At 39.8% G+C, this 25511-nt stretch overlaps 1 protein-coding gene across 1 annotated transcript in view; it reads left to right on the top strand.

The window, feature by feature from the left end:
- Positions 1–5083, top strand: part of xxylt1 (xyloside xylosyltransferase 1) — a 36060-nt gene extending 30977 nt beyond the window's left edge. The window contains exon 5 of the mRNA XM_083557796.1: positions 2535–5083. Coding sequence (XP_083413922.1) covers positions 2535–2931 — 397 coding nt within the window. The 3' untranslated portion in view covers positions 2932–5083. The remainder of the gene's footprint in view (positions 1–2534) is intronic.
- Positions 5084–25511: the final 20428 nt, after the last annotated feature.

Raw genomic sequence — 25511 nt, 5'->3', positions numbered from 1 at the left:
CACGGGTTTGCCATAATTCAGTGCATTGAGATACACGGTGTGAACTTTTAAACACTAAGTGCTCCACACCGCTTTGGGCTTACCGCTCAGTTAATCATAGCAAAGAATTCGAAATACATGACCTTGTGCTGAAGAGCCTAAAAATATTGAATAGGCTTTACACTGACTGAGCAGTGAGTTGCTATTGGAAACCTGTTAGGATACAACTACAGCAATTACATCAGCTTAATAATGGGAAAAAATAGAACGGTGTTACCTTGAGGCCTGCGAACGGTAGGTTGGCCCAGGGATCTTCTTTTTATACTAAAACAAATATCATTTGCTGCTTAAATCTTGGCTGTTGCTGTGTTTTTGTGCTCTGTTACGAGTTTCCTGGTGATAAATGAGTGGCCCTGACGTCGATAGAGGGTGTGATGTGTAAAACCTGCCGATGTAATAGGATTTTTGAACACTTGTTACTCCAAAAATATACATGCTTTCCTGTCTCTCCACCCCCCCCCCACCCCCCACCAAAGAAAAAAAAAAAAAAGCAACAAGGAAGGTTGAATTGGTATTTTCCTGATTTTGCTGTTTATATATGTGTATTTCTTTCTTTTTGTATAGCACTTTTAACAATGGACAATGTCTCAAAGTATATATATATATATATAATATTTATTTATTTATTTATTTATTTATTTATTTAACCTTTATACTTGAATGATATATTAATTGAAATGTATGTTTCATCAAATTCTGAGGAATTGTTTTTATTTATTTTTTTTCAATTAAATTTTTCAAGAAAAATTACAGGTTATAGATTATCAAATGCATGTAGCAATCATAGCCAGTAGTATGTAGCAATTATTGTCCACAGACAGTTAAGTTATGCCAGAATTTATGGCAGAATTCAAGGAAGCAGTCACTAGAAAAGAGTTGCAGGACAACCTGAAAGCAGCTAGAACAGAACTGCATCGCGATCGCGTTGTATTGATCAGTTGACGAAAAATTTGTCATTAGCTGTAATTTATTTTTGTTTTTGGAAATAAAATCCAAGCTATCCCTTGAACACCATACCTGCAGTCGAGTATAATATATATCGTCTACTACAGGGGTCTTCAACATTTTTCAGGTCAAGGACCCCTAGGCGATTAGAGACATGGGGCATGGACCCCTGATACAAAATGTGTCAAACATAGCCACTGATTTTATTAAAAACCTATTATATTACACTAGTTATATTATGTTAGGACAATTTGAACTGTGTTGTTCTTGTACATGTATCATCGTCTGTATATTTCATTTATTTTTAAATCTTCCAAAAAGATTTATACATCATAACGAACATATATTTTGCAATTAAAATCCAAATTATTTTTAGTTGTTCACATTTTAATAGATTTGCATTTCTATTTTCCATCATGTTTGCATGAACTTTAGCTTTAATTTTTAATAGAACTTGCATGTAATAATTATAATATTTTTTTTAATTATATATTAAAGCTTTGATGTTTTTTAAACTTTTAGAGTGCGTTCTTTTACTGCATGATTTAGTCTATTAACCTGTATTTAGAATGATCACACAATTCAAGCTATGGGGCAGTAAATTTGTACAATTATATAATTTAAACAAATTCATCAGTATCACACGAAGAGTGCAGTTTTTTTCTCAAAAATCAGCATCAGTGAGTTACGTTTTAGACACCGCATTATATGTTTTTGCTCGATTTCGACCCCCCAAAAAAATCCAAACAAAGCCACAGCACTGTTTTGCGTCTTTAAGAAACGTGATAGTGTTTAGTTCACGAATGAATCACACCTTTAAATAATTCGGTTCAATCGCAATGACGTAATTATTAACAGTGACTTAATGATGGTTTAAATTTCACATTTAAAGGTTTTTTTTTTTTTTTTAACTCTCGAATATCAGGATTTAACGTTTAATGATTAAAACATGGAACATTATTTATGCATTTGTAACCGTGTGTAAACGGTGTGTAAATACATCTAAATGCCACTTCAGATGCAGCTTCTGTTTCCTTTGCATTTGATACTGAATTCATTTTCCTGGTAAGAGCCAAAATGTCTCATTATTCTAAATGACTGATTAAATGAATATGACTCAAAAGATGATGCACATTTTTAGAAAAGTAAAAAAAAAAAAAAAAGCCCAGAAAAGGTAAAAAAAAAAAATAATAAATTAAAAATCCAATTAAAAAAAAGTAATTGGAAAAGATTCATTTCTGTGAAAAAATCCAATAAAAAAATTTTTTAGGAAAATATTTATTTCTGTCACTGCTGTGAATTAACTACCACAGAATATGTGAAATTTTTAGGAGTCAGCTGTCCACGGTAGTCCTTAATGTACAAGCATTGTATTTTTGGGGTTTAAGTAGCTGGTAAGCGCATTATGATCTGAATCTACTTCCTTTTCAAATTGTAGTCCAACTGCGAGGAAACGTCACAAACCTGCAGAATAGAAAAAGTCTGTTAAGAATAGTCTTAACACCGTTGTATCTTTTTTTTTTTTTTTTTTTTTTTTTTTTTTACCTCAGACACACCTTCTGGCAATATCGCAAGGAAAACCCCCAGTCCCGCGTAGGCGATCCGCCTCCAGACGGCCTTCCCGGCTTCAACAGCGGCGTGATGCTGCTAAACCTGGAGACCATGCGCCGTTCTGAGCTCTACAACCAGCTTCTCGAACCTGAGCACGTCGCTCAACTCACCGAGATATATCGTTTCCGGGGCCACCTGGGTGATCAGGACTTCTTCACCATGATCGGCATGGAGCATCCCGAGCTCTTCCAGCGTCTCGACTGCGGCTGGAACCGGCAGCTGTGCACCTGGTGGAGGGAGCACGGCTACGGCGACGTGTTTCAACTGTACTTCCGCTGCCATGGCCCCGTACACATTTACCATGGGAACTGCAATACTCCTATACCCGACGACTGAGGGGTTACAGGGGTTTTCGCACGTTTTAAACCTGCTTTATTGTGTGCAAGAGACAAATGACCAATGAATGAAAAAATGAGAAGAAACTAGGCCATGCCTCCATTTCTTTAGCTCTACACAATTAGCCGGATTAATGATTAGCGATTTGCTGTTAGCATTCCTTTAATATACCTTTGCTTCTTCCGTCCATTTTGGAACGAATTCCAGCCAGCTCGCGTTCATGCCTTCTGCGTTTTAGCATCAAATATTGTAACATTGGTTCAAATCCGTGCTTCATTCGCAATTATGCGCCACATCGAGGACCACTTGGTTCCGCCCCATGATGGAGGCTGCAATTCGAGATCCGAGAGTGCTGGCACTCATGGTATCTCTTTACGCCACTCGAACCGGGAGCCAGGTTTCGCATTTTGGAAACTGTAGAAAGAAGGGCAGAGCAGGAAACCCACCACTGCAAGTTGTAAAGCTTTGTTGACCTCATTTTTTTATTTTTTTTATTTTTTTTATTTTACTACTCGGCTCCTTTCCATGTCCATTTTTGCAGATTAGGACGCGTCAGTTGCATCACAGGAAATAAACCCAAGCAGACAAATGTTTAACACATGCCAGATTGGTGGATGGTGGATGGCTGGTTTCCCAGAAAAAAAAGAATAAAAAATGGCATGCTTAGCAAGATGCACTAGCATAGCTTCGCGGGTGGGAATCAGGATTCCAGGATTATTTCCGCTCTGTTTGAGCAAAACTGCCAGTTATTTCTAAGCAAGCAAAGTTTCTGGCCGATTCCGAACCGAGTCTAAATTGACAGAATGATCCGCAATGGAAAGGGTGCTGAGGGTTCGCTTTCTAATTGGGTACGCTGTATGAGGAGGTAACAAAGCGCCTGATTCGAATCCAGTACTGTTCGGTACAGTGGGGTGCTCGATACGTTACGGCGCAAACCAATTTTTTTATTATTAGGTTTCCCTTTTCAGTGAGAATGCCTAGCAGTGTATAATGTGTGTATGGGCAGGCAGAGGGTTGCCAGGTATGAGCAAAAATTTCCATATTTGCTGATCCTAATATTCAAAAATGGCAGGGAAAAGCCTAAAAGTTTGGATTATAGACTATTTATTGTCCAGGTTGCCATCTAGTAGAACATTTCATTAGAGCATTTGCATAATACATTGTTGTGTATGAGGAGGCTCAGTTCAGTCATCCACTTCTTAAAAGCTATGCTGATTTCATTAGTCAGATTGAATCTACTAGGGAGAGAGTGAATGAGTGTGTGAGTGAGTGAGTGAACGAGTGTGATGTAGTGAGTGTGATTGAGTGAGAAAGTGTGTGAGTAGTTAAACAAGTGACTGAGTAAGTGAATGAATGTGTAATTGAATGAGTGAGTGAGATTGTGTGAATGAGCTAGTGTGTGAGTGGACAATTGAGTGTATGGTTGATTGGGTGTGTGAGTGAACAAGTGAGTGTGTGGTTGAATGAGTAAGTGAATGAGGGAGCACTTTATTGATTGAACAAGTAAGGATTTGAGTGTGTGATTGAATGATAGTGAGTGTGCAAGTGATTAAACAAGTGAGTGTGAATGGGTGAGTGTGTTGGTAAACGAACAAGTAAACGTGTGATTGAATGAGTGAACAAGTGAGTGTGTGATGTAATAATCCGAGTGTGTGACTGAATGGGTCAGTGTGTGAGAAACAATAAGTAAATGAGTGAGGAAGAGAGAAAAAAATGAGTAAGTAGATGGATGAATGAGAAAGTGTGTGTGTGTGTGTGTGTGTGTGTGTGTGTGTGTGTGTGTGTGTGTGTGTGTGTGTGTGTGTGTGTGTGAGCGTGAGCGAGAGATAGAATGACCGCGAGATGTCGGCACAGATGCAATGCTATTCGCGCCAACCAGTGTGCCATGACTCCAGGATTCTAGTATTGGGTTAGTATTAGTATTGGTGTAAGATTAGGGCCATTATATAAACAGTGTTGTAGTTAATAATGCGGTTTGATGATCGTGTCATTGGATACACTCACGTGTCCAATCCGCAGACTCCTATTGTTCCGTTTATCATCTAGAATGTTGAAAGTATACAGTACTGGCACAACAGTTTATCCATGACATTCAAACCTCAAGTACTGTAAAGTGGGGCTACATATGAAATTACATAATGAATTAATTAAATAAGTTTGTATACGCCTGTCTTTTATGGTTTCACAAGTTTGTTTCTACGCAGCAAGCTCATGTCATGTAACGGTGTTGTTAGATTTTTATCATCTCCGAACAAAAAACTTATTCTTTGAGAGGTTTCCCTTCAATTGAAATCAGATAACAGACAAGTATAAATACACAGTGGAAAAAACCTGTGCTAAAACTGTTCCTGATTGGGTAAGGAGACCTGGTAACCAGAGATGTTTGAGCCCAGACATAGACATTCCGTGCATCTTGTATACAGATCCTATAGACACTGAACAGACAACATAGGAATGTGTGTTTAGAGAACATGTATGAGGCCCATCTTAACATTAACAGGTATGAAGGTTTCCTTCAACCAAACAATGAAATAGTAGCCATGTTGATTCAGTTTTTCTTTCACCTGGAAAAGGTCTCCAAAGATTCCCGCTCCAAGACAACCCCCAAACCATTAAGCTTCCTTGTCTGTTTTACTTTTGGTCTGATCACATCTTTCCATGTTACTTTATGTAATTTCTTCTGTTGGAGGCCATGTCCAATTTGGACTCCACAGAATTTTCCTTCAGTCATTCACTGTCCAAGTCTCGCCCCTGTGTTTTTGCCTTTTACCCAGTTTTCGCATTAGAAACTAAAGGTGTGTCTCAGGTGTTTCCAAACTTTTGACAGGCCCTGACTATGAGATCATTCTAGTATTTCAGCATTCCGGTAATCAAAAAGTATTCTTTTTTTTTTTACATGAAAATGTCATTGATTTCTTGTATTTTTCTTTCGAATTTTGGATGTAAAGTCAACAATTGTGATCCTAAGCTGTCGGCACTATTCTATTTCGATAAAAAGTGAGATTTGTTTGCACAATTCTTTGGTGAGAGCTTTTTTTCCCCCTCCTATTCAATGCAGCTACAAATAGAGGTCTAATTGCCTTAAAACCACAGCAGCTCCATGAAGAAATGCTTTACATTGGTTGGAAGATCTTGAGTGGCCTGCTAGAGATCTGACCTTAAATTTATTTCACACTTCTGGAATGTGTCTTCAAAATCTAGTGGAACATCTTCCCAGAAGAGTGGAGGTTACTAGGAGCGAATAGGATGTTCAAAAAGCACCTAAGAATCTTCTATTTAGGCATCTACAAAATATTCTTTCCAGTTTATAAGATATGAAACATTAAAGAACATTATTTAAGTAATGAGAATACCAGCTCTTGGCCATTAGCTTTGGAGTCATAGATTTAATTAAAAAGTTTTTTCAATATTATATACATTGGACATGTGCAGAGGAGGGACATGGGGTACATCGGCAGGTGAATGCTGAGGATGAAGTTACAGGAAGAAGGAAAAGAGGAAAACCAAGGAGGAGGTTTATAGATGTGGTGAGGGAAGACATACAGGTAGTTGGTTTGAAAGAGGCAGATGTAGAGGACAGGGGGGTATGGAGACGGATGATCCGCTGTGGCGACCGCTAATGGGAGCAGCCGAAAGAAAAAGAAGACATACATGTTTTTTAAGAAAAAAGTTGTTTTTCACTGCAAGTTTGGACTAGTGTGCAAAATTAGCCTTTGCGTTTCGGGTGTATTAGATGGCATGCATGGAAATAATTGCAAATTGGTTCCCAGATAAACAAGGCATTAAAGAAAATAAAGCTGAAGGGGTTCAGTTTTTTTCCGGAGTAGCTACGAAGAGTATTACCTACCGAGCAAGTCTCATGTCAGGATGACCGGCAGTCTGGTGTACCGGCCGATTAGTTTTCGAAATGAAAAACGATCACTTGGAGCACTTCCGCTTGAACATCCAAACAAAAGCGAAAGCTTTTCCGAGCAAATAACATCTAACTGAGTAAATTTCGTAGAGAAGGACACGGAGACGCTCTTTAATATGGGTCAAAGGCAGTGCTTTTTATGCGGTCGTCCTTTATACACACACTCTTACTATTACACGCTTACGTTCTGCCCTGCACGTCCTTCCTCGTGTATCGGAGGAACCATGCTGGAATGGAGTTTTCTCTCAACAAGGATCTTTTCATTCCAGCACACTGACCTACATCATCGACCCATTTCTTTTCTTCTTATTATTATTCTCAACCATAAGAATTTGAGTCGTCATTGTTTGGCCTGGAAATCTGCACTGCAAGATATTTATTAGCCAGCAGGGATGTGCATCTCAATAATTTTGGCTGATTTGGTGATTACCGTTTTGATGCATAGCCAACGATGCGATGCGTTAAAGATGGAGCAGCTTTTGATGATGAAGCACCCCTATTACGATGCAGTCAAATCCGATTCGCTTTAGCACAATGAAATTCAATGCGATATGATGCAATGGAAAAATACAATTGCGCTTGTATTTCTTTGGTTCAGACAGACAGCAAATCATCAATTCACTGAAGTGCCTTCTGACTGCTAATGCATGGCCCTTTCACAAACAGTGCCTTCATAGTGCAAAAAAATTGTAAATAAAACCACATTCTTTTTCTGTTCTGTCTTCGGGAAGATGCAGCTCTACCTCTGCCATGTTAATCTATATTCTATATGACTCTCAGGACACTAGGGATGAAATGGTTCACTGCATCGGCATAAAAGTTAACATGCATCGGATACAAGTTGGCATTTATATCGCAATGCATAGTTTTTAACATCTTCGCAACGGTAAAAACGAATTTATTTGTATAAAATGATTTGTGGATGAGCATTACTTTTATTATTTAGAAAGTGACCAATATTTTTTTTTGCACTTCAAAGGCCTGTATGTGAAGGGGCTATGCCTTAGAAGTCAGAAAGCACTTAAGTATATTGATGATTTGCTGCGTGTAACTTTTATGCCGACGCACCGATGCAATACCTAAAAAAAAAAAAAAATTGCCATCCCTAATAGCCAGTAAGGGAGAATATAAAGGTAAAACAATGGCATGAATTCGATTTTTTATTTTATTTTGTATACCCCCACAGCATCAGCGAGTCAAAACAATGGATCAGTGAGTCAAAATAATGACACAGCAGATGTTATTAAAGCTGTGCATTTGGATGCTGTAAAATCTGTGCTACAAAATGTGCTCGCAAATAAAAAAAAACATTTAACTTCTGTGCATTGCCAATATGTCCTGCACAAAATAGTGTAATAGACTAAATTATTACACATAAGAATTTACATGTTATAGCTATAATCAGCCTCATTCAGCCACAAGGGTGTTAGTAAAGTCAAAATGAGGAGACCTGGGGTGTGTTCCAAATAATTTCAGTTCAGCCAATCAGTCCAATCAAGTTTCTCCACACACCAATCTTTATTGAACTCACTTTGTGTACAACGCCATTGTCATTTACATTTACCAATACTAATTCATATCCGGGAGTAGCAGCTTGGTGTGGATTGGATTTAGAACTTTCGGATTTAAAGGTCCAGTACCTTAAATACTAAGCTACAACCTCCCTCACCGTCATGTGACCTCAAAATTCTGGTAAAATCAATGCTACTGCATCCTATACAATTGTGTGCTTCAAGCATTGTGGTGACAGTTACTGTTATAAAGAACCATATATGGCTGCAGAAGTTCGGTGTCCCAGAAAATTTGTCCATATAGTGTATTTTTATTCCTGTTCCCCAGGCAATGCACGTGTTTTAGCATTCATTGACCTTCTTGACGTCATAATCACTTTTTTGTTGTTGTTGTTTCATTTACTTTGATTTTCTCCTCCAGTCTCTGTCTCCAGCATCTGCGTTTGTGTCTCATCAACTGTGGCTAGACGAAAATTAAGCCCTCGTGAGCCTTGCAGCATTTGAACATTTATGAGCGATGCTCATCCATAGCGGAGAATATTTCCAAAGGTATCCGTTTTCTCCTCTTTATAAAGGTCGGCGGTGTCAGATCACCGGATCGCCGCGAATTGACGTCATCGTGCATAAGACTCTGTACTTTTCCGTTAGGGGGAGGAGTCGTTTGTTTGAGAAGGAACGTTTCGGATGAAAGGCAAAGCTTTCGGTGGCATACCCTGCATTCTTCATGTTTAAACAATAAGAGATGAGTGTTTCTTAAAACACCGCAAGTAGATAAAATTGTTATTTGGCATTCATCCTTGTGAATGGGAAAAATTTCTTTTTCAGCATTCTGTTTGTTCTGCAGAAAGATTCATGGCAGAGCTTCTGCACTTTAATGGCTATAGAAGCATGGTAATCTTGTCTTTTAAGAGGAATACGATTGTTACATGTTTTTTTATCCACCATAAAATATCAAAGATACCCATTGGAAGGGGGTATCACAGTGGATAAGATGTTAGACTTCTGATCAGAAGGTCACGAGTTCAAATCTCACTATCACTAAGCTGCCACTGCTGGGCCCCTGAGCAAGGCCCTTAATCCTTAACTGCTCAGTTGTATGAATGAGATCATTGTAAGTCGCTCTGGATAAGGCCATCTGCCAAACGCTGTAAAGGCATTGGCCATTAAGATCAAAGGTTGTGAGTTCAAATCCCATCACTAAACTGTCAGTGCTGGGCAGCTTGAGCAAGGCCCTTAACCTTCGATTGCACTGTTGGTCTTTTGATGGAGCCTAACTTACAAAAAAAAATGTAATTGAAATGTGCAACACTGCAGGGGCAACATCAAGCCAACCCCCTCTAAAAAAGGGAATGAACTTGCAAGTGGTGTCCACAAACAGTTGCTCTTTCCATCTTCTTTCCTGTGCTGTCACAAAGATAAGGAGATACTGAGAAGTGCTGGACAGGGCCATTAAAGGGCAACAAATTCATCAGCAAGACTGGTATCTGCTTCTTTGCGTGAGGAGGAACAGGAAAAGCGTTGCCAGAGTCCTTCAGCAGAATTTCTGAAGGCATTCTCCTGCATGTTTCTGAATAAACTGTCAGGAACAGATCAATTTACATTTACAACTTTTGGCAGACACCCTTATGCAGAATGCGTCTGCCAATTATATTTTAAATTCACTTATACAACTGAGCAGTTGAGTTTTGCTTAGGGGCTCAGCAGCGGCAGATCGGTGGTACTAGGATTTTACCTTACGACCTTCTGTTATATTTGTTGCTGAAATTTTAATCTGTGGACACCTGAGTATGAAACCCATTGGCTATTGGATCCACTTATCTGTGAAGTCTTTCCACTACATTTTTAAAGCATTTGTGTTGATTCAGATACAAGGGCATTAGTAAGATCAGGTACTGATGGTGAGGAGATAATGAGGTCTAAGGTTCAGACAGTGTTCCAGTTCATCCAAATAGTGTTCACTGGGGTTAAGGAGGTCAAGGCTCTGTGCAGGAAACTAGAGTTCTTCCATTTTGATGTACAGCTGTATTGCAATGATGGAACAGGGAAGCATTTACATTGACATTTATGCCATTTGGCAGACATCCTTATCCAGAGTGACGGCTTTGCTCAAGGACCCAGCAGTGGCAGCTTGGTCAAGGCAGTTGATCCAAAGTCCAATACTTCAACCACTGAGCTACCACGTCCACTTAATGTCCAATTAATTATATTGCTATCATTTTGGATTGGTTTGATTGGAGATACCAGTCAGGCACACCCAATCCAATGTTCTTCACCTATTTCCTCAATGATCACATTTTCCTCAACGTTTTTGCGTTACGATCTGTATAGATTTTCCTCAATGATGTCAAGCCTCCTTCCTAGAGCATGATGCTGCCGTACTTTACTGAGTACGGATGAACTTGGCCAGGTGTCTGGGTTTTTCTGGATGGATGTAATACTTGGCATCGAGGCCAAATAGTTCAGGCCTAGTTTGATCCTGAACTGAAATCACTCTTTCTCATTTTTTGCTTTAAGTGCCTTTTTGGCAATTTCTAAGCAAACTTGATTACTTCTATCAGGCATGGTTGTCCTACTGGCACATGGTTCCATCTGACCGCTGAAGTTTTGTCAGACTGATTTTCAAGTGCTTGGCCCCATGATTAAAGGCCGTCTCTCATGTTTTGCTGTTGGTCAGTTTGGAGTATTCGGTTTTGGTGAGTCAGTTTTCCATTTCACTATAAAGTGCTTTTTCTCTATGGTCTATATAGAATATGTTCTAGTACCCTTTCCAAAACAAGCCAGTAGAGAATGTTGTTTGATTTTGTTACTTTTTTGTGCTCTCAGTTTGACCTCAGAAAGGTTTGATGGATAATTGATGTAAACAAGATTTGTCTGAACTTCTGATTGTTGGAAATAGGGTTTAAATGCTTGTGTGAACAGGGATATTTTATCCTTTTTGCTTTTAAGGCAATGAATTCAAATCATGATAGAGGGTCTGAATACTTTCAGAATTGCTCATATTGACACATGAATACAAGAATTCAGACTCGGTGACCAAGTAAGGCAGCCAACCAACAGCTCTCTTAACACTTCCACGCTAGAGTTCCAGTCCCTACAATCACCTTCTACTGGTGCCACTGTTTTTCTAATCCATAAAGTCAACTGAAAATAGCATCTTAATTTTAAAGGTTGTGGTAAAATTTACAGGCTTTGGGTTACTAATTAGAAGGTCAGGGACTCAAGCCCAGCGTCGCCAAGATGCCACTATTGGGCCCTTGAGTTAGGCTTCTCTAACTTTCTCTGCTCCAGGGGGTGCGATACTGACCCTAACAAGCTGAAATACTGTACAGTTCGGGTAAATTTGTGCCCATGCTAGGCTCACATTCTTGCTCCGGGCTGACAGGAATAGTGCCTGAGTGCTCTTCTTCTGTTCTTCTGCATTCACCTCAAGGTTTGGCCTGGATTATTTTTATTCAACTTCAAGAAAAGCTGGTTCTCAAAGTTTTTTTTTTTATTATTCCAGCTCTTTTTGGACTAAAAGTCGATACTTGTTGCACTTATAACCAGACTAAGCTTAATTTGTGTTTTAAAGAACAGTATACACAAACCTAAAGTTAGAGCGGACTGCGCTTGCGAGAGTACAGGACACGCTTGACTGCATTCCCTACCTTCATAGAAGAATTCATATTTTTATGTAATCTTTATTTTTTTGCCTCCCAAGGATTGTAGCTTTTAGATGTAAAAAAAAACTAGTTAGCGCTCAGCTTCGACTACAGGCTAATACTAATGTTAATACTAATAATAACTGATCATGGTCAATTAAAATATAGCGAATTAAAAAGTACTTATGAATCATAAGGTAGTTGAAAAGATCGAAAGCAGCCGAGAAATTACTCGCGTACAATAACAAAATTCCATTTACACAAATACTTTACACCACTACCCCAGTAGGAGGTGCTCTAGACAATTCTGAGTTGTTGAAAGCTACTAAAGTACATGAAAATCCTGTCCAAGGAACCAGTTTGAGGCGACTTTGCAATACTTTTTGCTTTCTGACATCCTTTCTCAGATGCACAACATGGTTTTGGTTAGATCAAACCAGTCTAGCCTCTGATCTCTTGCATCATCCAGATTCTTTTCAGCCCACATGATTGCTGCTTAACGGATGTGTTTGGTTTTTGGCAGGATTTCGTCTAAACTACAGACCTTGCACATGCAGAAAATCTCAGGACATCAATAACAATGCCAAATCATCAAAAGCACATTTGTTGCAATGTAGTTGTTGATGTGAACGTTAAGTTCTTGCCCAGTATGTGTTGGATTTTATTTGATCAAAATGTGTTTTGGTCACCTGATGTCACTTGTGAAAAATTTGGACAATCCTGAAGACAAAAGCTACTAACAAGATACTTTTGAAAATACATTATATAGCCAGACGTTTGTAGACACCTGGTCAAAGTTTTTTTTTCATTTAGTCCCACTCTTCTTAGATGATGTTCCTCTACATTTTGGAGTGTGCTTGTGGAGATTTTGTGCTCATTCAGACAAGATGGTGTTAGTAAAGTCAGGTACTGATTGTAGGTGAGGTGAGGAGGCCTGGGGGTGCAGTCAGCATCCCAGTTCATCCCTAAGGTGTTCAATAAGGTTAAGGTTAAAATTTTAAGCTCTTAGTTTAAGACAATGGTGAATTTCATGCTGCCACATCAAAAGCATCTTATACAGATGTGCCCTAATTTGCGATTTTTGGAAAGAACCACATATGGCTGGGAACGTTAGAGGTCCCAATATTTTTGTCCATATAGTGTAGTTTAGAGTTAAGCTGTTGGTCATTTTAACATTATCCCTGTATGAAAGTGTATGTGACAAATAAAATGTAAATTTGAAAATGAACAATAATAATATATACTATACTTACATGTATATTTAAACAAATGCTTTCTATTTGAAAGCATTTTGAAACAAAAAAAAAGGAAAAAACGCTGATTTGTTATAATAGAAAGACGACATTTCTTGCAATTATATATATAGATCTCCCCAAACTCTATATAAAGGGGGTCTGCCAAGTGCCATAAATGTAAAAATTTCCATTGAAGCATTGCCTAGACTTTAATGTTATAGTTATTTGCCTGAAAGTGATTTATTTTTCAAATATTGTTGCATTGTTGCTTCGTCTATTGTATATGAACAACTCCTAACTTTTGCCCTCCTTCTCCTCGATCTTCTCTCCCCTCTGTTGCTTTCCCGCCCTCCCTCCCTACTTGTTAACCGCGAGTAGCAGACTTGCACCGTTATTCTCCGACTCTGACAAGTCATCTTTGTTATGCTTATGGAAGGGATGGAAGCAATGACCTACATAAATCCTCGATTCTCAAATCCCGTCATAGCTCCTCGCCCCCTGTTACATGATCAGCCTTACGATTGTCGGATTCTTCTTCTTAATTCACTGATGCTGGCATGGGAAATATTCGATTCTCACCTGCCAAGATCAGCCCTTGTTTCACAACATGTCTGTTGCGATAAAAAAAAAAAGATCTGTTTTATAACATTGTGAAGTAACCAGCTATACATAATCAAATCCGGCTGTAAAAAGTAACAAAAATTACCACAAACTAGCATTTTTTTTCTTTTAACCAAAAGCGTGAGGACGTATTGGTTGAAAAGGTGTTTATTGTTCATTTGTATTACCTTTCCCTGTCAACTCTCTCCTAAAGGGTGTTTGAAAGCACAATAGCTTTAACTTTATGTCTCGAATTATGTTGTGCTGCACAAAAGACGGCTCAGGCTCGTGTTCTTTCTTCGTCGCTAAGTCCATTACCGTGTTGTGGAGGGGAAAAAAAAAAGCGTGATGTTTGCTGTAGATCACAACAGTCTCACGTGCCGGTGGGTTGACGATGCCCTTCTTTAAGGGGTCTTCAAGGTGCACCTTTTTTTTTTTTTCTTTTTTTTTTTTTTTCTTTTTTTTTTTTTTTCTTTTTTTTTTTTTAAGGCATCAGGAGACGATTTGAACCGAATGTTAATAAAACCACATTGTAGAATTCATTGTTCAATGTTGAAAAATCCATTTTACGGATTCACAGTGATGTTTGTCTGTTTCTCTTAGCATTGGAATTTAAGATTCTCCGCACTTGTAATGGTAGCCAGCGTGACCTCGATCTGCGGAGGGTGAAGGCCCGTAAAGCTTTAATGGGATGAGATGGCAGCTGTGGTTACCTGCTATTTCAGGGCTAAATTATTTAGCTCTTGCTTTCCAAGCCAGAGAAATGCAATCCGCCCAGGCTTCTTCTTTTCTATCACAGCGAGCTTGGCTACAACACTGGACACAAGGGAACGTGCTTTTAATAGTGCTCTAGCACTTACAGACATTTGCATATATTTTGGTATTCCTATAAAAGAAACGTTTGCACCATTGTATTGATGATTTGAACTGTCGAATTTTATCAAATGCATATTGACAAGACATTATTCTTCTGCGAAAATGTTCTTTGGACAAAACTGATGAGAGATATTAGCACAACAGCTTGTGCATAGGTGCACAATGGAATGTGATAGAGAATTCTGGCATCTCCAGCCATTAGGATAACCTAACTATTACCTACTAAACCAGCTGGACTCCACCATAGTCAAGGGGTCATCTTCCCATGCATCGCTAAGGTGACTGGGCTGATCGTGGGTGACCGTGTCTCTGTCTCATTCCTCACTAATGTGGAGATTTTTTGTGGGGTTATTCATAATTAGATTTACATTTCAAATCCGATGTCACAACAGTACTAACTAAAGACTTGTTTTATAATAAATGTTGCGTTCGCCTGAGGCTGAGGCAGTTGGAGTTGGAGCCGGGAGACGACGGAGACATAGTAACTACAGCACGGCGTTTGAGGTAGATGGCGTGAGTCAAGTCTTATAGGGGTCCCCAGTTGTTGGGATGGGGGGTCCCCAGTTGTTCGGGCGGGAGGTGTTGGGTCTTTCACTCAGATTCAGCTATTTACAATGTAACACAAAACATTGTAAAAGTGTTTAAGGGCCTGTTTAGGGACCTTTTTTATTAGTTAAAGCATTAAAAAAGGATGGCAAAGTATCAGGCGATGTCAGGAAAAGAATACATGTTAACTTTTCCACGTAGAACAGACATAAACATCGTGGTCTGTCTGGTTTTGTCTGTGCCTGCCTTCCTGTTTTGGTTGCAGTTGACAGCTTTTTTGAGTGCAAACTCAAATATGTACTGGATTCTTGCCAAATTCTTTCCACAAATATAGGCTACTTGCTTCAAATAAGGGTTGCTTTCGTCATAACCGGGCCTATAAATAATGAAACATTAAATTTAGGTTGAATACAAAACACCTGACATGGAGTGTTTTCAGAAAGTGAAAATTACCCCAACACTTTAGAATGTTTTTGTTTGTTTGTTTCCGTGGTTGGTGGTTCTTTCGTTCACTAGTCCAAATATAATTCGTTGTGACTACAAATGAGACCAACAAGCAACAGCCAATCAGCTTTCTGTTATTGACACAATTCTTTCTTAGATTGAATTTTTCAGCTATAGGGAAGTGCAAGTTTAGCGATACTTAGCTTGAAATAAATTTATTTAGTCCTTGGTTTAAGGCCAGTTCCTAACTTTGTATTTATGTGTTTTTGATATAGGTCTGATATAGCTCTTAATTTAATTCCTAATGGTTTTAATAGGTATTAAAAAAAAGTCGTAACTTTCACTTTTTGAAAACCCCCGAGAAGGCACCCTTCAAATCTGAGACAGCTGGACAAGTCTCATTGAAAACCACAGAACTCACTTGTTTAAAGTGGTTGCCTCCAAAGGCTGTGCAATGAAAATCAAATGTAATGTGGGAGGTGGGAGATAAATTTTTAAAGCATTGTACCTAGGAACAGGTGGTCATGTGTTTTAATCTCAGTACCACCAAACCCTTAACCCTTAAGTCGCTCTGGATAAGAAACATCTGCCAAATGTAGTAAATATAAGTTTTATGATGGATGACAAATTTATCCACCTCCTCATGTGTCCTCATGCTAGTTAAGCAAATTTAAAAAAGTAATACTCCTCAGGATAAGAAACATGCAAAAAAAAAGAGCACTTAGTTTCGAGCAAAAAAAAAGAGCACTTAGTTTCGAGTAATGCCGTCGATCCCGTCATATGACATCTGACTACTCGGTCACCATGAAACCGCAACAGAGCTGTGCATATAAATTGCAGTTATTATTTTTAGACATCTTCTCCAGTATAATTGGAGTCTCGACGTGCAGTCTGGCACTTTTAATTGGTTGAAGCAGACGGGGACAGGTTGACTTTTAAATCTGCTCCTTCCCAAGGACTCTTTTTCGTATTATTAAGTTTTTCCCTCATTTTTTTTGCTTCTGGCTCGTTCATTATGTTTAGATTTCTTCCATCCATCCATCCATCCATCTTCTCCCGCTTATCCGATGCCGGGTCGCGGGGGCAGCAGTCTAAGCAAAGATGCCCAGACTTCCCTCTCCCTAGACACTTCTTCTAGCTCTTCTGGGGGGACACCAAGGCATTCCCAGGCCAGCCGGGAGACATAGTCTCTCCAGCGTGTCCTAGGTCTTCCCCGGGGTCTCCTCCCAGTGGGACGCGCCCGGAACACCTTCCCAGGAAGGCGTCCAGGAGGCATCCGGAACAGATGCCCGAGCCACCTCAGCTGACCCCTCTCGATGTGGAGGAGCAGCGGATCTACTCTGAGCTCCTCCCGAGTGACTGAGATTCTCACCCTATCTCTAAGGGATCGCCCAGCCACCCTGCGGAGAAAGCACATTTCGGCCGCCTGTATCCGGGATCTTGTCCTTTCGGTTATGACCCAGAGCTCATGACCATAGGTGAGAGTAGGAACGTAGATTGACCTGTAAATCGAGAGTTTCGCCTTGCGGCTTAGCTCTTTCTTCACCACGACAGACCGGTACATCGACCGCATTACTGCAGAAGCTGCACCGATCCGTCTGTCAATCTCCCGTTCCACCCTTCCCTCACTCATGAACAAAACCCCAAGATACTTAAACTCCTCCACTTGCGGCAGGAACTCCCCACCGACTTGAAGTGGGCAAGCCACCCTTTTCCGACTGAGGACCATGGCCTCGGATTTGGAGGTGCTGATTCTCATCCCAGGCGCTTCACACTCGGCTGCAAACCGTCCCAGTGCATGCTGAAGGTCCTGGTCTGATGAAGCCAACACGACGACAACATCTGCAAAGAGCAAAGACGAAATCGTGTCGTCACCAAACCGGACACCCTCCGACCCCTGGCTGCGCCTAGAAATTCTGTCCATAAAAATTATGAACAGAACCGGTGACAAAGGGCAGCCCTGCCGGAGTCCAACATGCACCGGGAACAAGTCTGACTTACTGCCGGCAATGCGAACCAAGCTCCTGCTTCGGTCGTACAGGGACCGGACAGCCCTTAGTAAAGGGCCCCCGACCCCATACTCCCGGAGCACCCTCCACAGGCCGCCGCGAGGGACACAGTCGAATGCCTTTTACAAATCCACAAAACACATGTGGACTGGTTGGGCAAACTCCCATGAACCCTCCAGCACCCTGTAGAGGGTATAGAGCTGGTCCAGTGTTCCACGGCCTGGACGAAAACCACACTGTTCCTCCTGAATCCGAGGTTCTACTATCGGCCGTATTCTCCTCTCCAGTACCCTGGCATAGACATAGTCATAGGCATAGTTTGCTTGGCCTGCCGGTACCCGTCAGCTGCCTCAGGAGTCCCACAAGCCAACCAGGCCCGATAGGACTCCTTCTTCAGCTTGACGGCATCCCTTACTTCCGGTCTCCACCATCGGGTTCGGGGATTGCCGCCTCGACAGGCACCGGAGACCTTACTGCCCCAGCTCTGAACGGCCGCTTCGACAATGAAGGTGGAGAACATGGTCCCTCGGACTCAATATCTCCGGCCTCCCTCGGGATCCGGTCAAAGCTCCGCCGGAGGTGGGAGTTGAAGATCTCTCTGACAGGAGAGTTTAGATGTTTAGATTTCTCAAATTTAAAATTATTATCCTACAATTTTTTAAATACGCGATTGCGAATCCTTTGCCGTCTTTATCCATTCCAAATGCTCTGGTGATGCCTCGCTTAACCATTACTGCATCTCCGCTCTCTTCCCACTTGTTTTTGGAGCAACTTGCTTTCAGTTTATATCAGTTCAGTGCAGGTCTGGTGACTGAGTCGGCCATTGCAGAATATTCCACTTCTCAGGTCCGGTTCTAGCCAGTTATATTAAAGTGGGCTGGTACAAATAATAGTTGGGCAATCAGTGGTAGTGCCCTAGCGCCCCCCCCCCCCCCCCCCAAAAAAAAGAACAAATCCAGTTCTCCCCATAACTATTATTTACAAAATTAGAAAAAGTCTTATTTCAACTAAAAGTGAACAGTGATAAAAACAACTTCAAAAACCTACAACCTTGAACTGTATTTTAACTTTAAACTCCATAAATCTTGTTTTTATTTGATCAGATTAGTTCTCAAATACTATTTGGTATTGTATGAGGAAGTCAGGTGTGTCAGAGAAGTATGTGGGTGGTATAAGGGTGGTGCAGGACATGTATGAGAACAGTGTGACAGCAGTGAAGTGTGCAGTAGGAACGATTGTTTTAAGGTGGAGGTTGGATTGCATCAAGGATCGTCTCTGAGCCCTTTCCTGTTTGCGGTGGTGAATAATATTTAATAAAGTTATTGCACATGTAATATTATTATTATTAATATTATAATTATTATTATTGTTATTGTTATTATTGAACTGAACTATTGAAGATATTACCAATATATAGGTGTGGCATGAAAAACTATAACTATATCTATATTATTTATATCATAGACCAGCTGTTTAAAATATAAATTTAAATGTACTGTGGTACAAAGCAAAATGAACCCCAAATGTTTTCCTTAAATGTTTCGATGAAGGTTTGAAATCTTGATCACATAACTGGAATTCTGGAGAATGAGTGTCAGTACAGAGTTTTATGTGTCGGATATTTTCATGATTTCCTGAACATGTGAAAGGACAAACTGATATTTTTAGCCAATGAGGTAAGAAAGAGACTGAATCGGCCTGGAAGCACAATCTGTATTCCGATTCAGTTCTCTCTAGAAGCACGTTGTCACTCACTCAGATCTGTACATCCTGTCTAACACGAGCCTTAGTCATAGTGTGAATTTGAGTGAAGGCATTGTCTCGAGTTATTTCCTTATCCACTACACAGCGGGTTAATATCCTCTGGGTTATTTAATGCATTGTTTTCTATTGCAAAAAAAACTATTCAGAAAAAACCTGATGCAGATTATCTTAATGGTCTAGAGAGCGCATCCCCTGGGAAGCTCTGTGGATCACCAGGGGGCTCTCAGCATTCCAGCTCATCCAGTGTTTAGTAGTGTTGAGGTCAAAGCTCTATAGGAGGCCACTGAAGATTTTTTGCACCAACCCGTGTACACTAGGAATGTGCATCTTAATGCCTAGCTAACAATACGGTACATTAAATATAAATATGAAGCAGCATTGTACCGATGCGACGCAATGCGAAACGATTCACCCCTGTTACAATGCAGTGCGATTTGATTTAACACGATGCAATGCGATGCAATGGAAAAATGGTGCTACACAATTCAATATGGTATTGATAGTTCACCTTTATTTCTTTGCTTCAGATAGACAGCAAATTATCAAGTGCCTTCGAACAACCAGGAAGTTACAACTCTACCTCTGCCATGTTAATCTATATTCCATGTGACTCTCAGGACACGCCTCGGTTTCTGTAGTGTCGTAATACTGTACTTGATATTCCCATAACAGCAGTGGTGCTGAGAGAACGCACTCGAGAGACAGTTTAGCGAGGAGAAATCAATCTACATATCAAATATTGGTCACAAATTATTGGTCTCTTTCTGAACAATAAAAGTATAGAGCATCTACTAATAATTATATCTAAACAAATCGTTTTTAACTGATGCAAATATATAGAAAATGATGCATAATGACACACGAATCTTATTATCTCTTATAAACACCATATGTTAATGGTGCTGGCTTTGTGCACAGGGGTATTATCATGCTGGAACAGTGGGAAAATATAGTGTAGGTGTTCCAATTGATTTGTCCAGATAGTGGCTTTTATTTAAGTTAAAAGAAACATGTTGTGTCAGGTTTTATGGAAATTTTGAAATACCTCCAACAATACGACCCAGTGTGAATAGACAGAGACAGGCGAAGGTCAGATAGAATTGCTTTTTACGTCTGACACTAATAGATAAATTGGTCCTGTTCGCCGTCTTCACATGTTTGTGGCCTCTAGAGATGTTTTTCCTCACATTATCCACTCTGTGCTATTCTGCCATTCTCTATAGCTTGAGGCTTGATGTGAAGTGCTATTAACCCTGTTATGAAATATTTAGCTGCTGTTATAGTTGCTATGGCTTCTGAATGAGCCAGTGCTTGCCTCTTGCTCCGCTCTGGGCACGGAGAACTGGGTCACAAGTTTGGCAAGCTTCCATAAAGCCGGCCTCATCTCACTCCTACTAACCCATTTTGAGCGAGATCAGAGCATATAGCACAGTCAGAATGCATCTTAATCCTAGTCCAGGATTAAAACTCGGTTCATTGAATACACTGTATGGATAAAAGTTTGTGGACCCCTCACCATAACATTTATATGTGCTTTTCGCTGGTATACTAACCTCCTGTCTTCTGGGAAGATGTTGCATTAGATTTTGTGAAGATTTCCATTGTGCCCATTTAGCTTCAAGGGTGTTAGAAAGGTCTATAGCGGGCCACTTAAGATCTTCCACTTCAGCCAGAGTAAACCATATCTACAAATGCATTGTCATGTTGGAGGTTTGGGTCTTCTTGGGACTTCCTATAGAATTGTGCATATTTAAATTTGTGGTAATTTATGGATAAATCCACATATGGCTAAACAGGTCAGGTGTCCCAATACTTTTTACATTTTTGTATTATTATTTTGATTACGTTTATTTATCCTAAAAACGTCCTTATCTGCACTGGACCTTTTCCTTTTTTTTTCTTCCTAATACTCATATCCCCTTTTTTCCTTTCTTTCCACAACTGACCTAGTTCATGTTCATTAAGGAGTTATTTCCTACTGCACCAGAGTGCAAATGAGATACTGTACATGATTAGCAGTAGTGGCAGAAAAAATCTATTAATTTTTTTTTTCTCAGGCACGCTGTTGCACATGTCTTCCTGCTGAGCTGATCCGTCTATCCGTCTCCTTACCTGTAGCCGTCTTGATGAAATGTAGCCCTGCTAGTGTCGGTTCCAGCTGTCATGAACGCAGCAGTGATTTCCGGAAAGGTATGAAATCTCCCTTTGAAATCGAATTAATTGGAATCCATTCGACTTGTTCGCAGTTGCGCTTTGTTAGCGTTGCAAGTCATGGTAATTAGAATTTGGTTTTATTGATGCTCGTATGTATAGAGTGTAGCTGGGTTGAAGTTTCTCCTGTATTCTCTGTCATTTGTCTTCATCAGATGCATTTGAGTCCTCATGTGTGGGAATAGAGCGAAGAGCTGCCACTTCCTTACACAGCTTTCTTGTCCAGACTGAACTGCCACATCCCCATTGCTTTATCATGCTCCTACTGAGCTGCCAGATCTTGATCCAGAGCTTGAGATCCCCAATGTCCCTACTGAACTAAAACATGCCAATTGACCAACCCTGTCTCTACTGAACTGCCACTTTCTTGCTGAGCTCCTATGTCCTCAGTGAGTGCCACTTTCTTGCTCCTACTGAGCTGTCTCTCTCGTGCTGAGCTACGATGTCCCCACTGAGCCGCCATATTCATACTGAACTGCCACTTTCCTGCTGAGCTGCCATGTTCCGACTGAGCTGCCACATCCCAAATTGAGCTCTGTTATCCCTACTGAGACACAATCTTCACACTGAACTGCCACTTTCCCTACTGAACTGCCACATATATTGGGTAATGTTAATTGGCACAAACAATCCCTCGTTGGTCCGAGAGACAGAGCTTTGCTTCAAACCCTGATCCAAGGTCCTAACAAAAGCCGGGAAAGTCAGACAATGTCTTACGTGCTGCGACACACGGGTAATGACAACAATAAAGAGTCATTACTTATAGGCCCCAGCTGGCATGCTATATTTCCCTTTCAATTAAATTAATCAGGCAGTCGAGTCGTCCTATCGTAGCAACGGTGGCAGTTTATTGCTTTTTTTTTTTTTTTTTTTACTCGAATGTATGCTTGACGTTAGAAAAAAACAATTATTTTTCAGTGTTTGTGCGCGCTCCTGGAAAATTGACAGCGCAATATCCTTTTATAAAATCATAAATGCCAAATACAAGCCTCAAAACTGGGTTTCTGAACCAATCTTAATCGTCAGATAATTGTTTTTCTTTTGTTGACAAAAATATGTTTTGTGTCATTTCCTGGAGTGAGAAAATAGTCTCTTATGGGTGCTTGGATTTCGAATAAACAAACAAATGAAGCAGAATCCGAAATATTAGCATAGGAAATTAAAGTTAATTTTGGTAAACTGGCATTCTTAATAGTGTGTGTGTGTGTGTGTGTGTGTGTGTGTGTGTGTGTGTGTGTGTGTGTGTGTGTGTGTGTGTATGTATGTATATATATATATATATATATATATATATATATATATATATATATATATATATATATATATATATATGCGATCGTTATTTCTTCGATTCAGACAAAAAGCAAATAATACTTGAGTAATAATTTACTCAAGTGCAATTTTACATAAATTTTTAACAAAACCAGATGTTCTTTTTCTGTTCTGTTGGCAGGAAGATGCACCTCTGCGTCTGCCATGTTAATCTATATTCTATGTGACACCCAGGACACGCCTCGGTCTCCGTAGAGTTGATACGCCATATTCACCTAGCAGCAGTGGTGCTGAGAGAACGCGCTGGAGAAACAGTTAAGTAAGGAGAAATCAATCTACATATCAAATATTGGTCATAAATTGATGGTTGCTTTGTAAATAATAAAACTATAGAGCATCTACTCATCATTTTATATAAATTAGAGGGTCTTTTTTTACTGATGCAAATACCAATATCATTTTATATACATATAATTATGTTCTTTATTCATACTGATTACGGCTTAATGGAAAAAGAGTAAAAGATGGCGGTGTGCGTAAGGGGTTCCAGAGTGGCCCGTGGTACGACCATGACTCTATTCATATGTTTTCACGTGGGTGAACCAATTCTATGGCAATTTCCTGTTCTGTAAACTATCACAGCATGATTGCGGTGAAAGTGGTTTTCCATGACGTTGGAAAGAAACACTAGATGAGTCTTTTGGCGTATTCACTGTATTTCCCTCTCTTTTTTTTCCTTACAATAGACACATTTGTTTAAATATGGTCATAGCATATATATATATATATATATATATATATATATATATATACAGTACAGACCAAGGGTTTGGACACCCCTTCTCATTCAAAGAGTTTTCTTTATTTTCATGACTATGAAAATTGTAGAGTCACACTGAAGGCATCAAGGGCTATTTGACCAAGAAGGAGAGTGATTGGGTGCTGCGCCAGATGACCTGGCCTCCACAGTCACCGGACCTGAACCCAATCGAGATGGTTTAGGGGTGAGCTGGACCGCAGAGTGAAGGCAAAAGGGCCAACAAGTGCCAAGTATCTCTCGGGGAACTCCTTCGAGACTGTTGGAAGACCACTTCAGGTGACTACCTCTTGAAGCTCATCAAGAGAATGCCAAGAGTGTGCAAAGCAGTAATCAAAGCAAAAGGTGGCTACTTTGAAGAACCTAGAATATGAAATTTTTCAGTTGTTTCACACTTTTTTGTTATGTATATAATTCCATATATAATTCCACATGTGTTCATTCATAGTTTTGATGCCTTCAGTGTGAATCTACAATTTTCATAGTCATGAAAATAAAGAAAACTCTTTGAATGAGAAGGTGTGTCCAAACTTTTGGTCTGTACTGTATATATATATATATATATATATATATATATATATATATATATATATATATATATATATATATATATATATATATATATATATATATATACTATTATAGAAGCGAGAAGCAGGCTTTAGTAATAGCTTTCGCCAGTAGATTATATAATCCCCAAGCACTATTGGTACAGTCCTTTTTTTCCTCCTCATTCTCATTCGAACAATGTGTTTGTTTTTACAAAGCAAATGCCAAAAGTCTCGGTCGGTTATCAGAAGAGGAAGCCTTGACCTGAGACCTCTGACATGACGAATAGTGTCTCCGGGAACTGCAGACAGCACGTGTCCCTGAATCCACCTGACATCCATCAGGAAATGTGCGGGCCTCTGCACGTGCCTCCTCAGTTTGTCGTTTTTCTGTAACCTTGAATCTGCAAAAGACAAGGAAAAATCAGGGAAAAAATAAAGATGGCAGATAAAGAACATTAATATTGTTAAATATGTTCATTTTTTTATGTTAAATATTCTATATATATGATTTAAAAACATGTTAATGATGGTAGTATTGCGTTTTGATTGAAATGAAAGGATTCTGTTCATTACACTGTTACATTCTAAGCTCTGAAAAGGTGCCTAAATGTCCCTTTGTCCAGTTTTGCGGTAATACAAATCAATCGAACATGGAAAAACTAGAGCTCAGAAGATCCATTGTCCTCGTCTATTTCGGTGCACGCTGCATGCGAGCCGAACATGTGCCGAACCTCGGCATTTCATTCAGAGAGGGGGAACGAAATGTCAGCAGAAGTCATCAGCGTTTGTGATGTCATGCATTCAGCAGCAGCTGTAGAATTCACTCCTGTCTGCCAGCAAAGACATTTATTGGGTCGTCTAACTTTTCCAGCCATACTGTATGTGCTTCATAATTACACTACAGTAGTTTGTGGACACCTGACTATTCATATGTTCTTTCTGAACTCCACATTTAGTCGACATTTACAGTTATAAAAACACCACTCTACTCAGAATCCGGCTGTGGAGATTTGTGCTTATTCACAATGGTGTTAGTAAAGTCAGGTGAGGTGAGAAGGCCTGGGGTGCACTCAGTGTTCACATTTATTCCAAAGGTGTTCAACAGTTTAGTTGAGTTCAGAGCTCTATAGGAAGCCACTCACGATCTTCCCATGAATCAGTACAAATCTCTATAATCACACTATTATTAG

The sequence above is a fragment of the Silurus aristotelis genome (genome assembly GCF_946808225.1).
Source record: "Silurus aristotelis genome assembly, chromosome: 13".
In the NCBI taxonomy this organism is placed as follows: domain Eukaryota; kingdom Metazoa; phylum Chordata; class Actinopteri; order Siluriformes; family Siluridae; genus Silurus; species Silurus aristotelis.
Note: the sequence above shows the minus strand (reverse complement) of the source record. Positions and strands in the feature narration are given on the sequence as shown.